General features: G+C 39.4%; 1 protein-coding gene across 1 annotated transcript in view; it reads left to right on the top strand.

Annotated features, from left to right (window-relative positions):
• Positions 1-17,777, top strand: part of LOC122815150 (probable E3 ubiquitin-protein ligase HERC1) — a 5,886,073-nt gene that overhangs the window by 5,608,142 nt on the left and 260,154 nt on the right. Inside the window, exon 73 of the mRNA XM_044087407.1 lies at positions 4,734-4,899. Coding sequence (XP_043943342.1) covers positions 4,734-4,899 — 166 coding nt within the window. The remainder of the gene's footprint in view (positions 1-4,733; positions 4,900-17,777) is intronic.

The following is a 17,777-nucleotide window of genomic DNA, read 5'->3' as shown; positions in this document are numbered from 1 at the left end:
TTAGCTCCCCATCTAGAGGTGCAAAGATCCTAGACTTAGTACTCACAAACATAGGGAGATACTGGTCCCTCCCATGCATTAACTCCTCACTGGTAAACTCTGACTACAGAATGATCTTCTTTACTATTAAAACTAACCTAGAACCTCCATCAAACTCCAAACCTGTTAAGAACTTTGCTAAGGCCAATTACCTCAAAATAAGTGACAGCTTATTAAACGTTCAGACCCCTCTGAACCTGGAGGACACTGAGGCCTACACTGAGCTGTACACAAAAGAACTGTACAACCACATTCATAACTGCATAGAGGAAGCAGTACCTGTCCAAGTCAAACCTATGATTACTGGCAAAAATAAACTACCTCAGTGGACCCCTAGCATTAATAGGGTATTCCACAAAAGGAAAACAATCCTCTCCAAAGCCAAGAAGGAACAGACAAAACAGTGCAAACAGACACTCACCAGTCTAAACAACCAGATTAGAGAGATGATGAACTCTGCCAAAATAAACTCTGAGGCTAAGATAGACTCCCAGGTGAAAGATAACCATAAGGCTTTTTTAAATTATGTTAGTAACCTCCAGGTAAGTGCTCAGCAATGTGCCCTGTTAAGCATGAACGGCAACACTTACACTCAGCTTAAAACTATACCAAACCTGCTGGCCGACAAGTTCAGTTCAAACACTCCATCACCTCCTACCACACCCAAAGAAATACCCACAACCATCTCCGTATTTGTCATTACAAGGGAACAGGTTCTTAATGAACTCGCTAAAGTCAAAAGCACAGCCTCCATGGGTCCCAACACCATTCCAGGATGCGTCTTAAACAGCTTAAAACAGACTGTATCAGGGCCACTAGAAACACTGTTTAACCACAGCCTCCAGACAGACTTTGCTGCTTTTCATGACTACTTTTGGCACATACACTCAATGTGCCCTTTCAATTAACAAATTCTGCTGTGAAACACCAGTCCAGTTACTTATTTGAGTTTTTGTAAAATTAATACAGTCTGTTCCTTCCAGTTTCTCTGATACAGCAGAAAATCTCAGGTTTTCTCTGCATGCTCTGTTTTCTAAAGCTACCATTTTTTAAACATATTTTCTTGAGCAGTTTCATACTCACCCAGCCTTTTCTTCATTTCATCCTCTTATTTTTGGAGTTTTATCATTTCATCTGAGTAGCTAGCTAAAGATTCAATTTTCTCCAGCCTTTCTTATTTGAGTTGATATATTTCTTTAGTGACATTTATTTTATTTATTTTCCTCTAAATTACTAGAATTCATCTGCTGTATGAAAGCTAAAGCTGGAGCTGCTTTTTGCAGAACAGTTGCATGATTCTTCCCAGCCAGTGTTTTCTCTTCACCTTTTCTGGTTCTTTTTCTTTCACGCTGTTTAAATTTCTTTTTTCTGGCATCCTGGTAATGTACTTACTAGGCAATAAATGAATTTTACTGAAGCTGACAATATTACTGGCTCTTATTTCTCATTTTGTTTTCACCCCGGGAGAGCTGAAATTAAGCTGTTGATCAATGTGCAGCCATATTGGAAGTGTTTGAACTTAATGTAGTTTAACATAACATAACACCCCCATTAAAAGCCTAAACCTAGACCTTGCAGTCAAATTCTTTAACACAAAATTCCTTGAAATCCTAAATAGTCTAGCCCCAACCAGAAAAATATGCTCCAAAGCCAAGCAGCTACCATGGCTTTCCCATGAGGCAAAACAACTCATTAAACAAAGAGATAGAGCCAAATTGCTATATCTGTCCACCAAAGACAAATCCAACCTCACCACTTATCAGTAATTAAGAAACCAGACTAAGAAAAAAATTAACAGAGATAAAAAGCACTATTTCCAAACCGCTCAACAAAAGTTCCTTCACAACCTGTAAAAATTTTAGCAATCAGTAAACCTCCTCCTCAACCCAGGTAAACACCCCCCTCCTTCCACAACTAATACCACCACACCCATAGCCTCACAATTCAACTCACATTTCATTAACTCTATCTCCTTCCTGCTTGCCACCAAAAAAACAACTGCCCCTTTCCCTCCCCTCATTATTCTCCAGTACCACTAACTCCCTATCCTTTAAACCAATTTAAACTTCCTACATTGAAAGTTATTAAACAAGCTAAAACCTTGCTGCCTAGCGGCCGACCAGCTTCCTAATGAATTCTAAACAATTACTGCCCCATCCATTTCATATCCTATCTCAATATTAATCAGTCGTTCTATCTCTGAACAATATGTGCCCCTTCTATGAAAAATTGCTCACATCATCCCCCTCCACAAGGGTGGCCGCTCCAGAGAAATCACAAACTACTGCCCCACTGCTATCCTCCCACCTTTAGCAAAAATCCTAGAGAAATGCATTCAGCTTCAATTACTAAACCACCTGACCTCCAACAACCTTCTATCAGATTCCCAGCATGGTTTTAGACCCAAGTATAGCACTAGCACAGCCTTATTATCCTTCACCATTACCATTCACCACCTAATGAACAATGGACAACTAGTACCCGCAATATTCCTAGACATGTCAAAAGCCTTTGACACCATCTTCCACCAACTACTACTAAATATACTCACTACATACAACCTCAAGTCCAGCTGTCCTGTCTTGGATTCTCAGTTATCTCTCTAACCATCAGCAGGCTACTAAATGGGAAAACAAACTCTCCCCTCTACTACCAGTGGCCACTGGGGTACCCCAACTACCAATAAAATTCGCTGATGATACTTCCCTTATCTGCTCTGCCCCTTTCCCTCAAGAGCTAAAAGAAAAAAATGCAAAAAGCTTTAACAAACCACCATCTCATTCTAAATCTAAATAAGACAAAATGAATAATCTTCTCAAACAAAACCACCAAATCTAACTGCCCAGCCCTCTATATTCACTCGTCAAATGGTACCAAAATTGAGCTTTCAAACCAGGCCAAACTCCTAGTTATCAACATAGATGACCATCTCAAATTTGATATTCACATCTCTCAAACTATCAAAAAAGTCAACTCTAAACTAGGTGCCCTCTACAGGGCCAAACCATACCTAACCCCCCAAGCCAGGCTTGCCACTGCTAGGTCACAACTACTGTCTGTTCTTCTCTACTGCTCACATATCTTTACTAACTTACGTAAGACATATCTCCACAACCTCGAATCCTGTTATAATAAAATTGTAAAATTTGCCACTGGCCACCCCCATAAAAACCACCATTGCTCCGCTCTTCTTCAACTTAACTGGCTAGAACTCCCTCACCTATTAACTTTAAACCAACTAACCCCTAGCGCACAAAATTACACACAAACCGCATACCTGCCCAGCAATCTCAACCTTACTCCAACTACAAGTGAACAATAGGCCCCTTAGATCTTCCAATAGGACATTACTTAGAATAACACAGTCACATAAGTACCATGGTGACTCCCTCAACTCAAACAAAGTAGCTAAGTCCTGGAATGCTCTTCCCCCAAAGCTTACATTGCACCTCTTGTCTCTCATCATTTAAAAATAGATTAAAGGAACATCTAAAAAGCAACTGGCTCCACCCTTGTTCTCCACCAGGATAACCACTTTACCTTATGCTCTTTTCTACCTCTACTATAGAGTTTTCCTCTATTACAGCTCTTATTGTCTGCTTTTCTCACCTCGATCTGCATCCTCACAGCCTTTGGTCTGTTCATTTTTATTTTATTCTATAATTTTTTTCATAAGCAAAATTTTTTCTTGCTTAACAAAGTTGCATACTTCACAGTCCAGGCCTGATCACTGCTTGTTATTAGCTAATAATTAATCTTCCTGTTCAATGGAGTACTCCTTTAAAGCTGTTTTTTTCTACAAAGAAAGTTATTAATGAATCATTTTTTGTTAGTAAAATTTCAGTGCTCGTAAATATGTTCTTATGTTTTTAGTTAATGTAGTAATGCAGACGTCTGTTAATGTAGTAATGTAGATTTTTTTTTCTTTTCTTGTGGTCTGTTCTGTATTGATTGGGTGTGGAGCTTTTCTCCTCAGATCTCCACTGAAAACGGGCCACCAGCCCAGTTGGACACTACCCGATAAACAAATGTAAATAAATAAATACTTCTTTACTGTAAACATTCCTTCATCCTAGTCAAGACTCCTCTCATCTGTTCTCTCTTGCATGTATGTCATATAATTTTGTTCTGCTGCATAGGGATGTTTTCCATTCCGATGTTCTTTTTTGAATGCCTTTATTTATATTTTACTATCAAACAAGTAAAATAAGTCATATTATTTCATTATTAAGTCTCTATTATTCTAAGTTGGCCCTGATTTAGCGTTTGTGTGTGTGTGTGTGTATATATGTGTTTGGGGTGTCCTCCTATCCATCTTCTTGTGGGGCAACTTGTTTAGTAATAACGGTTCATAAACAAATTACTTGTCAATTAGCACAAATAATTACATTTCTGGCATAATGAGCTGTTCCCTCGCCAAGAGTACAGCGTTTGAATCCTTTCACCTTTATGCTGTGTGACCTTGAGCAAGTCTTTATTTCATGTATTTATCCTTTGTTGATTTAACCACACACTGCTTCTAGTGGGAATTTGGGCTAGGGTTAAAGGTCTACATGACTGCATGTCTAGTTTCTGCCTATGAACCTTTCAGTTTGTCAGACAGTTGCTTAAAGTCATGTGTGTAATTCTGTGTTTTTGTCACTGCTGCACCTACAGTTTTTGTATCCTGACAGTAGTAAATATTTTTATTACAGGGGTAAGACCAATAAACCAATTTTCATCCAGGTAGCAAAGCAAGTTGTTCATCTGAATCCTTCAGATTTGCGATTACCATCCCGAGCATGGAAAGTCAAGCTAATTGGAGAAGGAGCAGATGATGCAGGAGGGGTCTTTGATGACACCATAACAGAAATGTGTCAGGTAAGGCCAAAGACAGTACAGTTTGAAGAGAGTGGAACAGATCTAAAATCTTTTGTCTTTCCCAGTAGACAGGAGAATAACTGTTGCAAGGAAAACGCATATTCTAGAAAAATTAAGATCTAATCTGGTTTCCCTCAATCATGTAGAAATTCACAGGAATACAAATACATAATTCCAGAACTGTTTTATTACCAGGTGTTATTACTAACCAGCAGTGAGAAACAGTGACTTTTGCTTAATCTTTTCCAAGGATAGGTTCTTGCTTGATAATTTCAGAAGCTTGAAGTTACTTCACTTTAGCAATCAATGCCCACAAATGAAATCCTACAAAGTAGATTCTACCCATACGAGACCTAAAAGGCAACATTAAAACAGGCAAAGTCCACATACTCAAAGAGTTTTACATTCAGATGTTATCAACCACATGGGAGGGGTTTGATGGCCATTCATATGCCTCTAAAATTTCCAAGACGTTGTTACTTCCCCACAAACTGTATTGGCACATCTGATTTCTAGGTCCTAAGTGTTGTTAGAAGTGTTGTGCAAGTTATGAAGAGGTAAGGATTTTAGCAGTTGTTAACTATTTACTTCTAGTACTATTGGTAATGTATTTAATTTAGTAGCTGTTAAGAAAGAAGAAGAATAATTAGCGTAGACCCTTTAAAAATGCATTATTACTCTACATTTGAAGGGAATGACATTTTAATTCTAGAATCCCAGACCGCCTTTGTAATCGGCAAATAGACTTGCATTATATATTCATGTACTATTCTATCATTTCTCATAGTGACCTAAAATAGTGGCATAATGGTTGTGGTCTTTAGCTCACAGGTACAAGAAAGAGGCAGGGTTTGATTCTTATCTCAGGTTAGTGATTAGGCTTGCAGTAGTCTAAGAATTGCAGCCTAGTTTTACTTATGAACCTAAACACTTCTTGCTATTTCAGTTTACTTTCACAAATATTAGGGGATGGGGGTGATATAATGATTAAGACACAAGGTTCAAAGTTTGAGTCTCACCTTTGGAATAGAAATTGACTAGACTTAAAATGGCCCACAGTGGCAGCTTGCTTGGTATTTACATATGAACCTTTTAAATAAGCAGCATGTGATTTACCTCTTACAAGGCTTGTCATGCAGTATTACATGGCAGGAAACTTTGCAGTATATTTATTGCAGAGTTGAGTATTTATCCATGGTGGACTGCAGTCGCTATCTATTGAATGGTTAAACAGATCTTATTTGAAATGAGAGACTTTTTATCTCTGCCTTTTGCCCATCACTTTTCATACAAGTAGTTTGCAAAATTACTTTCACCCAAACATCCTTCTGTCTTACTAACATTTCTATATCTTATCATGCCTTGTGTGCACTCTCTTAATTTGAAACAATTTATGTTTAAATTTATAGAAAATACTTTTTAAAAATATATTCTTGGGTTTGTCACCTTAACATGTCACTTTATTTCTCTAGCAAATATTCTGTATGCTGACCATAAATGCATTATGTACTGGACTTTGCACTTTTTTTGCTATTCTGTCATGTTGCTTATATTTTTAAAGTCTTTAGCTTCTGGTATTTAAGCCCTGCATTTGAGTAAGTTTCTGCTTGTTTGTACTGAGCTGAACTGAGGTGGGCTACTAGACACAACTCTGAGCTGAGATACCAGACAACTAGAGGCTTCTGAGCTTCCAAAAAACATAAGTTGCCTGTTTTTTTTTGCTTATTTATATTATTTACTGTGCTTTTTTATTGCTTGCTGCCTACTTTTATACTGTATTTATTTACTGTGTATTAAATTACACTGCTGTACTGCAATTGTGTGCTTTACTGTGTCTATTAAATCAAATTTTATTGCTGTTTTCACTGTTTACAAAGCTTTTTTGTAAGTTTCACTGTTTACTGGTATTTTTTCACTGTTTTTAAGCTACCTGTTCTGCTTGTTCTGGTTTTCCCACTAAGCAGTGTTTAAATAATTGATCTGTTAACTGTTTAAAACATTCTTTATAGCTTACTTGCTGATTTTCTGCTGTTTTAAACATTTTTTAGTGTCTCACTGCTATTTTTCTGCTGTTTTAAACATTTTTTAGTGTCTCACTGCTATTTTTATGCTGTTTTAAACATTCTCTAGTGTTTTCCACTCAAACTAGTGTAGCTAGTAGCTGTAGCATAGTCCAGATACAGGCTTGCTGCTTCTGGAGCTATTTGTAGTGGTTTGTTTGTTCTAAGCACATTTTTCAGGCCATCTTGGATTGGAAGGGGTCTATCTGCACTTTTGTGAGAAAAATGTGCTGACTGGGACCTGTCTGATAAAGGGAGGTCAGTCTGGGCCGTGGAATAAGCATCCTCATTGGTCCTTTTGGATCTTTTTAAATTTCTTTTTCAAGTTTTTAGCTTCTGGTATTTAGGCCTTGCATTTGAGCGGATTTCTGCTTGTTTGCGCATCGCTCAGCACTGTGCACTGCCGCTCAGTTTTGCACCAAAGCCGGGCAGTTAAATTCAACAAATTTTCCCTAAAACCCAGGCAGAAATATCCGTACACTGAACTCCTCCGTAATGGATTCTGAATAGCCACTCGAAGTGACAGCAGTCTTCAGCCTAGCATTATGAACAGTTGAAACACCCTTGTTTCTCCTGCCAACCTTGTTGACTTGGGTCTCTTAAGGCAGTGGCAGTGTAGCAATTGCCTCATATGCACAGACAACCCTCTACTAATAACACACTCTAGTACAGAGTGTGAGAGATGTATTTACACAAAGAATCTAGAATCCATGCTCTCACTCAAAACAGTAACACGGAGAAGGTCGTCAACTCACCCACCACTACATGTGCTTATAGTACCACTACTCATACACACAGCACACATGAAACACATAAATCCACATATGTGGAGGTTCTCTTGGAAAACTTACCGAAACACCATAGACCTTCAAAACACAAGACTGCTACAACAAACACAATGCCCACAGTACCCATGGCATATAGTAACACCAGTGTCTCACCCACCAAGCCAGTGAAACGTAATACTCAAAAAACAAATTTTCTTGTCATTGGAGACTCAGTAGTGAGACACACAGATGTCCCACTCTCTAGGTTGGACAAGGAGAAAGTCACGGTCAGCTGCCTGTCCAGTGCCACCAAGATCTGTCAGATCACGCATACACTCACGTCTCTCACCAACAAGTACCGTTATGACTGTGTCATAGATCATATTAGTGTGAATGACCTAAGACGTACCTAACTAGACTAGATGAAGAGAGACGTGGTCAAGCTCTCTGAGTATGTGTCCCAGGCAGGTATGTTCCTAGCCTTGAGCAGCATACTACCCTCACCTAGTATGATGCCACAATGTAAACAAAAATGATTGATTTCAATAATTGACTCAGTTTTTGGTGTCATTCAAAGGGGACCCAGTTCCTGTCAGCCTGGGAAACCATGGTCGACAAACCTCGTTGCTTTGCCAGATACAGTTTGCACTTGGCACCTGTAAGCTTTTGGCTGCTAGAAAACGCTCTTGCCACCTCCATAGTGCCTTTTTTAGGTAAGGTCTAAAAAACAATATTACCAACATGAAATTAACCAGTCAGTACAAAATAAGGATCATGCTGCTAAATGCTAGGAGCTTAACCAAAAACTGCACACCCTGGAAGCACTTCTGTCACTAGAAGATGTAGATGTCTGTGCAGTCACAGAAACGTGGTTCAAGGACTTAGAGAGTACCCCAGCCTTGCATGGCTACAATGCCTTACACACCTTTGACCACAAAATGAATGTATGAACACCAAAGGAGGTGGTGTTTCAATCTATATTAGAGATAGTAAACCTGATAGTGGATAGGTTTGATGAAAATTACACACTCTCATCCCTTCCTAACTTGCAACAAACCTTCCCCTAAAACCTCCCCACCCTACATATCTGAAGAGCAGGTCCTCCCATCCTTGTCCAAAGCAAAAAACACAGCCTCTATGGGACCAGTTGACATCTGAGGCTGTCTTCTAAACAGGCCAAAACATGAATTAGAATCCCCACTAAGTAGCCTCTTCAATCATAGCCTAACCAAAGGCTTTGTTCCTGGGGAATGGAGAACAATAACCATTACTGCCCTCTACAAAGTTGGCCTAGCAACACACCCAGGGAATGACAGACCCATAAGCCTGACCAGTATCATCTGCAAGGCCATGGAACATATCATTATGGACCTCATAAATAAAGAAATATGTGACCTCCATACCCTGGATCCTACCCAGTTCGGCTTCGTGAAGGGCAGATCCTGCCTGTTCAGTCTGATGGATTTCTTTGAAAATGTGGCCAAGGCCATTGATGAGGGCAGATCTGTGCTCACAGCAAACCTCGACCTGGTAAAGGCTTTCAACACAATCTCATATTCAGACATTACAGATAAACTTAACAAACTGAACGTAAACCCCTTTGTCGTAAGATGGGTTGCCAACTGGCTCACAAACCAGACACACACTATCAAAGTAAGTGACTCCACATCAACCCGCAGACCTGTTACCAGTGGGGTACCACAGGAGTCCGTGCTGGGTCCCCTACTATTTGGTATATACTTCTCAGAAGTTCAGGTCAAAACTAAGGGGTTGGGGCTGACCAAGTTTGCAGACTACTGCAAACTAGGTGCAATCATTGAATCCCCAAATTATGTCAGTGTACTCCAGGAGGGTCTCACGCAAACTAACGTCTTGTGTATTAGTCACAGTCTTAAACCAATGCAAAGAAATGTATCATCATTCTCTTCAGCACAAACAGTGTCCCCTCACACTATGAAATCAACAACAATATCCTAAGTCCCCATGAAGTGTTATGGGACCTGGGATCACAAGTTGACTGCAACCTTAACTTCGACCACCATGTGTCTACTGTAGTAAGGAAAGCTTTCTACGTAGCACACTTGATTAGTAAAGCATCACCTCAACAGCAAACCCCACAAACTTGGCATTATCCAGCCCATAATTGAGTATAATGCCCCATTTAGTAGGTACCATACTAAGCACCTGCAGCAATTAGAGAGACCTCAGAGGTATCTAAAAGAAGAACAAGGGGCTCCAGCATGTGCCTTACACAGACCGACTAATGTCCCTGTCACTATAGTCCATATCATATAGACTTCGTAGGGGAGACTTATGCCTAGCCTACAGAACAATCCAAGACCCAAACCTAATGAAATTACTGCATATCTGTAAATCAAACGGGACTAGGGCTACCAATTCCAGGGACCTAAATATGGCCTGCGACTTAAATAGGACATGCTGGAGGGACAGATTTATCTCCCAGTGACTGACTCATCTTTGGAACAGGCATGTGAAACAGAGCACCTCTATGACACTGTTTAGGAAGAACCTGGATGAGTGGATGGGGAACCATAAATTTTTACCGGGGATAGAGCCCACAACCCTCCTGGATATGGGCAGTCATCACTAAATGCAGTCTTGGATATTGACTAGTATTTCTATGGTATTACATTGGGATGAAATGGCTAGCCTTAAAATGACCTCCGGGTTGATAGCCTAGTAATAACCTATGATCCTATAATATCAGCTTTCCTGTTACCATGTTATCTTTATTGTCATAGAGTTTCAGTACCTGAATTACTTTTATTCATATACTTAAATAAAACTGGCATTATAACCCAGTTGCTACTTTAAATAACCCTTGGCCCAGTTGGTTTATCCCCATCAGCAAGTGAATTAAACTTGTTTAGTATAGCAGAGATATGTAATTAGGATGAGCTGTAATATATTTGCGGTACAAGTTTTCACTAAGTATAAAGATAATACAGGTGGTGTTTCTTCATGGTTTATGCATAGTGGGCCTATCGTCAGAGTACCTGAAGGAGGATTTTTTTTTTCTCCTATCTGACCAACCTATTACCTCTGTGGCGTTATACTGTGAGAGGTTCTACTCCTTAAAGAAAAGCTGACATTGGACTGCCTTTTTGATAACCATGTAGCAGATTAGTACCACACAGCATGCTTTCACTCTTAAGTGTTTAAGCTACCATTCAGCATTACATATTGAAGCACTTTGAAACACTCTGTCTAAATACAGTTCAAGCTAAGTATTTTAACATACTCTGGATTCCAATTAACCAGAAAGGCATCCACCTGAATTAAGTAATGTACAGTAGATTTTTTAAATAATGCTGCGGTGGTGCAGCGGTAGTGGTGTTGCCTCACAGCAGCAGGTTCTCCCGTTCGATTCTCGGCTGGTGTGTGGGGATTGCCTTCTGTGTGGAGTCTGCATGTCCTCCCCGCAGTTGGGTGGCATTCAAAAGACATGCGTAAATGGGCATGCCTTCATTGAAGGTTGGACTTCGAGCTGGCACCTCGGCATTCATGAAAATCTACTGCCAATCATTAGCAGACCGGAGTTCCGCTGTGGCGACCCCTAACTGGGAAAAGCTGAAAGACAAACAACAACAGTAGAGTTTAAATCCACAATACCAGTATTTGTTTATTTATACACTAACTGTCTTAAAATTGCAAATGTTTTATGCATCCTTTGAAGAGGTGAATGGCTCCACATCTTTAATCTTTTGAATTTTGGTTAATGTTTTATGGTTATTTTATAAAATTGTTAATATTCCTTAGGTTTAAAGGCACGCGCTCAACACTTTGTATAATGTGCTCTAACTCTAGGCAGAAGTGGGAGTAGGATGTTTATGAATAGTGCTGTTCTAATGTTGTAAGATAGTCATGTTACTATCTGTTGGTGAAAGTGGGTACTGCCTGCTACTATTTTACATATAGAAAGTGTCATAACAGCTGTCGTCCGAGCTGGCAGCTTCTTGTCAGTGACATAGGATTTAAAGGAATCCTCTTTGCTGCATATTGCCTCCTTGAAGGCAAAATTATTGCATACTCAAACTGTATTATGTTCACCTAGAAGCTTGGGATACTAGCAGTTGTTAAATAAAAATTATAGGTTTTGGCAACAGATAAAGAGTACTTGGCCCACATAGTCTTCAACTGTAGATTAGATGGGTAAGGATATTAAATCAGAAAAGAGCTGTGGAAATCACCTGCTCTAATTTTAGCAAGAAATTTGAAGTATATTGTGTCAAGGATTAGTGAACAAAGCAGACAAGCATATAGCAGGCCATAGAGTGTTAAACTGGAGAAAATATTGGGTAGACAGCAGAACCCAGAGGGTCACAGCAAATGAAGTTCACTCAGTTGAAAGTGTAGTAGCAAGTCAGGGGTACTACAAGAGAAAGTACTATGCCTTGCCCCTTTCCTTATATTTGTGTGTGTCTATGAAATAGTCTAAAGGAAACATTTGCTTTTTGTTTGACAGAGATGGGTTAAACAACAGGTTTGATTCAAAACAAGATGTGGAAAGGATTAGAAGAATATTGTCAAGATTAGAAGAATGGTGAAAAGTATGGCAGGTTAAGACTGGTACAGAAGTATGCAGAACAGTGCATCTGGAAAGAAGAAACCAGGAGAATGAGTACATAGTTGGGGAAGGTCAGCTGCAACACAATAGTAAAAAGAAACCTCTGAACAGTCATATCAAATGGTTTAAAGACAAAGAAGTAATGTAGGAAAGAGGCTGGAAAGGCTGGTAGGATTTATTGTAGACCAAAAGAAGACATATTTAATGTTTCTCAGTACCTGTCAAAATTATAGAACAGTAGCGTGGTTTGACAGCTGTCACAACCTTTGACAGGTGCCAGTGATTGGTCCATTGGCTAGAAAGTAGGAAAATACACAATGTAGTCTTCCCATGTCTGCTTTTTATTAATTCCCTTTGTAAGGGGATTTGGTACTCTTCTTAACTACCACTTATCTTTAAAACATACCAGTTGCAGGGTTGTTAAGGATCAATGGAAGACCATTTTATAAAAAGAATTAATGATTTATCTATCTTTCTGTTTACCTATCCACCTTCCTGTGTACATATTATCTAATCTAACCTGTCCTTCTACCTTCAACTCTTTACCTGTCTGTCTGTTTATTTGTCTAAAGTAATGGCAAGCCACGCATATTTACAAGAACAACAGATTTAAAAAAATTGTTAGCAAACAACAGTCAAATCTGTTTGCATAAGTAAGTACATTCACTTAAAATGCAGAAAAAAATGCAGTTGATGGTCACACCACTGCAGTTCAGGACCAGCATTTTCTCTGGGTCTAGTGTTATTTAGTTGGCTGGAATACCGGGATCTGAGAAAAAAGCATTACCAGCAGAAAAAAAGAGCTTATTATCCTTTATAGATAGTTGATAAAACATGTAGAGCAATCTGTATATCAGTGTATCAGCATAAGCAATATATTTAGGGGAAAACAGTGAAATAGTTCATGTTATGAATCAGACTCAGTCTAAACAGAGTATAAAAGAACGTAATATCTATAGTCCTGACAAAAGTAGGCAGAAGGATAGGCTAGGAATGTTTAAGTACCTCAGGAAAATTCATACAGTCCTAGTCAGTACCATATTTCTAAAAAGATGCATGATATTAAGAGGGCAAATATTGAGGAATGAGGTGAGCAGTTGAGGGAAGATTGATACAACAAGCAGTAATCCCAACAGGTTGGGCATTATCAGGGAAAATAATAGACTGCCTGAGGTGTTCTGAGGCTTGATGCTGCAGGTGGAGGGCCTCATTACCGCTGGAAGTTCTTTTATTTCCCTTAAAACGCTCACTCTGTCAGGCATTATTGTTCTTAGATAGCACAATGTATGTTAAATTGCTTTGTATTTTTTTTATTACATTTTTGATGGAAAATCGTTCCTCTGCTTAATGTTTCAGACCTGCTGTAGTGTATGTAATTGTTGTTGGAGGAGGTATCTTATATCTGTAATACAAGTTATTTAAGTATTTAATGTCCACACATGCATGCAAGCACACCGTGCAATCAGACAGAAAAACTCACACATCTATAGTCAGAAAAACAGATAAGCACACACATGTACAGCAATCACAGCTGCTTTCTTGACTGAGTACACTTTAGATGTTTGCTTGTGATTAAATAAATGTAAACAATTCATATAATGCTAGACACTGGAATACTCCACTCCCAACTCCCACCTCTGCCACGCCTCTCAGTTGTCCCTAATTTTATTTGATGTTGTGGTAAATTAGTGAAGGTTAATGTCAGTCAGTGAAGCTAGACATAATAGTTTCATTATACTTCTTTTTGTTAAGAAAATACATGTTATTGTAAAGTTCAAGTTATGTTTAAAGTGTCTGCCTGATTTTACAACTTTTTCCTTGTTTGCTTTACCCAATTCTATAAACACCATTATTGAATTATCACTTTTGACACAGGCAAACGTACATTTATATAAAAGTCATCAAACAATGTTAACAAGCTCACATTTACAAACATTAAACATCACATTTAATCTTCTATACAGTATAGTCAGTCCAACATTACATAAATTGTTCAGTCCCTGCTGACTTCCCATAAACTTCATTCCTCTTTAAAAAATATTCCTGCTTGTATTTTTCCCACAATTTCCATTTTTTCCCTATGCAATTTACTCCTACCCTTTTCTAAATATCCCAGTTCCTGTTATTTTATCTCTGTTATAATTTTCACTACTTCAAGTATGGTTGTCTTTGGCAGTCTCTAGAAGCAAACTTAACAAGGCCTTTACTATGTCTGGATAATTCAGATCGTGTATCCCAGCTCAAAAAAGCATTTCCTTAGTTACAGTCATTTGCTCAACCAGTACTTCTGACAGAGTACTCTGTAGGGAATTTTTAAAGTCTGCCAACTGATAGCACTCCAAAAACATATGCTTCCAGTACCTATTTCTTCCCCCATTACACCTCCAATATTTACCATCTACCTGAGGAAAAATTATCTGGTGTGTGCGTTGGGTATAAAAGTACTCATGCAAACACGTTCAATCAAAAATCCTAAATCTTCTTGACTTTGTTACATATTTGGGACCCATACATATGTCCTCCCATTATTTCTTTGTGAATTGCTTGTCTAATCTCTCTTCCAAATCTTTTCTGACCTCCTCTGATTCATTTCTATAGTAAAAGTGCACTATTCTATATTCACACTAATTATCCCTTTTGTAACAGCAGCTTCTGTTCTAAATTCAGCTGTCAGTGCAGACCTGTCACTTAGGATTCCCTATCCCTTTCTCTTTCGTTTTACTCTGATATCAGTCCCAGATAGAGAAGGCAATATCTGGCATGCAGTCCAAATATCTTCTTGGCCTAATTATTTGGTTTCATTACCTTGGTTCCTTTGCCAACTTCCTTCAGTAAATTTCTGCCCCTCATTCTGTACCCCTAATTGCAGTCATCCCTATGAACAGCATCTACTTTCCCCTTTCCTGTGTTGGCTTAGTTCTTAGTATACTTTCTGCTACTTCCTGAATATAATATTCTGTATGACAGCTGTTATTCTTTTTAAGGATCTGCAACCAAAATCAAACTCTTTCCTTATTTTTTGAATCCCCCCACTGCTTTATCATCATCCCTTTCCACTTTGAATTATAGCTTTCTGCTTATGTTATATATAAGAGCCTTAACTGTGTAACTCTAAAATATCTCTTTAAAGCAGGTAAGCCTGAACCTCCTTGTTCTTCAGAAGGATCAACACATCCCAAATGACTCTTGCCCTCTTCCTCTCCCAAATAAAATCCTTCACCTCTGTTAAGTGCTATCTACAGTTTCTCCTCCAGCTGATAAAAATACGCCTGACCTGTGCATAAAACTAAAGGGACTAAAACTATTTTTACTACTTGTTTCGTGCTATCCATATCCATAGGCCAGAGCTTCCAGTTTCTCAGTTTTTGTATTTCATTTGTCTTTTCTCTTCTCACGTATCCTAACTGTCATAAAATTGTCCTTTTTAACCCATACTGTTAAATACTTCATTCTATAATGTTCACTTTACTGGGCTAATGGCTCCACAACCCTTGCAAGCCTAGCCAGCTTTACCCAGATTGCACCCAATTTTTTATCCCTAGGAGAAAGAAAACAAGGGTTAGCAAGTAGGGTTTTGACTATTTTTACAGACTGCCTTTGTCCATAAGGGATATGGGTGCCACCCCAGGAGTGAATTTGCGATTTCTCATCCATCGGTCCAGGCTGCACGTAAAGATGGTCAGGGAAGGGCTGCACTTCACACGAATAAGAAGCCTATTCCAGAGAAGGGGCAAAATCTGGGACACATATCTGTCTCTCTGGCATGTTCTATTCATGTCAGAGATGAGGCTTGGATCTTTGGAAAGGGTAACCCCTTTTGCAGTTAGTTTTGCAAATATGCGACATTTCAGTCCAGGCTGGGTCAGAGACTGCCTTGTAGGTCAGGCACAGATCACCCCTCAGTAATTAGTAGGAAACTGAATATAGCTGTAGGGCTTTTAATCAGCCCACGTATGACATGTTGATCATACCCTATATTTTTTGGTGAGAACCCTCTGAGGACACTACAATTGTTGCAGGTACATGCCAAAGGGTGCATTGTACTCAATTATTGATCTAATGAGGCTGAGAACAGTGGTACTATGAAATCCTAAGATCTGGATGCCATGTCCTTACTTATAAGATGAGCCAAATAGAAGGATTTCCTCACCACCGTGGACACATGGTGGTCAAAGTTCAGATCACTGTTTGAGTGCCCAGATCTTTCACCACTGGGTCCACTCTTAGGGGTGCTACCAGTGTTATAATTTGCAGAAGTATTTGCTTTCCCAAAGGGTATTGTTATGCACTTCTTCATATTTAGTTTGAGGCCATAGCTCTGGCACCAAGCATTAGTCTGTGCCAGACTTTTTTGTCAGATATCAGCATCATTTGGGGAGGTAATGATTGCCCCCAACTTGTAATCATCAGCAAACTTAGTCAGCCAATGGCTATCTACACTTGCCTTTGACATTGAGAAGTATATCTACTTAGAGGCGATCTTTGGTGGACTTACAAAGCCATGTCTGACCCAGCTCTGTTAGAAATGTTACATCTAAAGAAATCACAATCCCTCCACCCCACACGCTCCAGAGACCTCAACCTCACTACCACAATCAACAGAACATGCTGGAGGGACAGGTTCATAACCCAGAGTCTGCTCATGCTATGGAATAGACTTCCCATACATGTCAAGCAGAGCACCTCACCGGCCCTCTTCAAGAGAAATCTTAATGAGTGGATGGGAAATAGAAAATTGATCCCGGGGATCACTCCAGTGGCTTTACTCGACAGAGGCACTAGGAACTAAGGTTGGGTGGCACAATGCCAGAGTAATCCTATGGGCTAGGCTTGTAAAGGCTCCAGGGCCATTAGCCTAGTACACACCTATGAACCTATAGGAGGGGGCACAGCATTGAGCCCTGTGGTACTGCACTGGTGACTGGCCTCTTTCTGTATGTGGACTCCCCCACTCTAACAGCATGTGTCCGCTCTGTGAGCCATTTGGCTATCCATCTTATGATGTAGAGGTTGATGCCCAATTTTGTGCAGTTATCTATAATACCCAAGTGGGGATATTGTGTCAAATGCCTTAGCCAAGTCAAGTTAGATAGTGTGCACTGTCTTACCCTCATCCATGGCCTTGGTGACCATCTCAAAGAAGTCCACCAGATTGAGCAGGCAGAATCTACCCTTGATGAAGCCAAACTGGGTTGGGTTTAGAGCAGCGATGGTGAACCTTTCGGGCTCAGCATGTCAAAAATTTGGAAAATGCCCTAACTTGACTCTGCTGGTGTATCCCCCCCCCCCCCAGCAAAAGAGAAACAATTCTGCAAAACTCTGGACAACTGAGATGTATGCATGCCACCCTCATAGCTGGTATAGCAATAAGTAAACTTTAAAAAAGCTGGTATTTACACTTACTAAATAATGCAGATTTTGAATCCAAAGTAGTTGGATCAGAGGTTTTGGTCTTTGAATCTG

Source organism: Protopterus annectens, chromosome 1.part1 (assembly GCF_019279795.1).
Source record: "Protopterus annectens isolate FY-2018-M chromosome 1.part1, PAN1.0, whole genome shotgun sequence".
NCBI lineage: Eukaryota > Metazoa > Chordata > Ceratodontiformes > Protopteridae > Protopterus > Protopterus annectens.
This window is presented reverse-complemented; position numbering and strand designations above follow the sequence as displayed.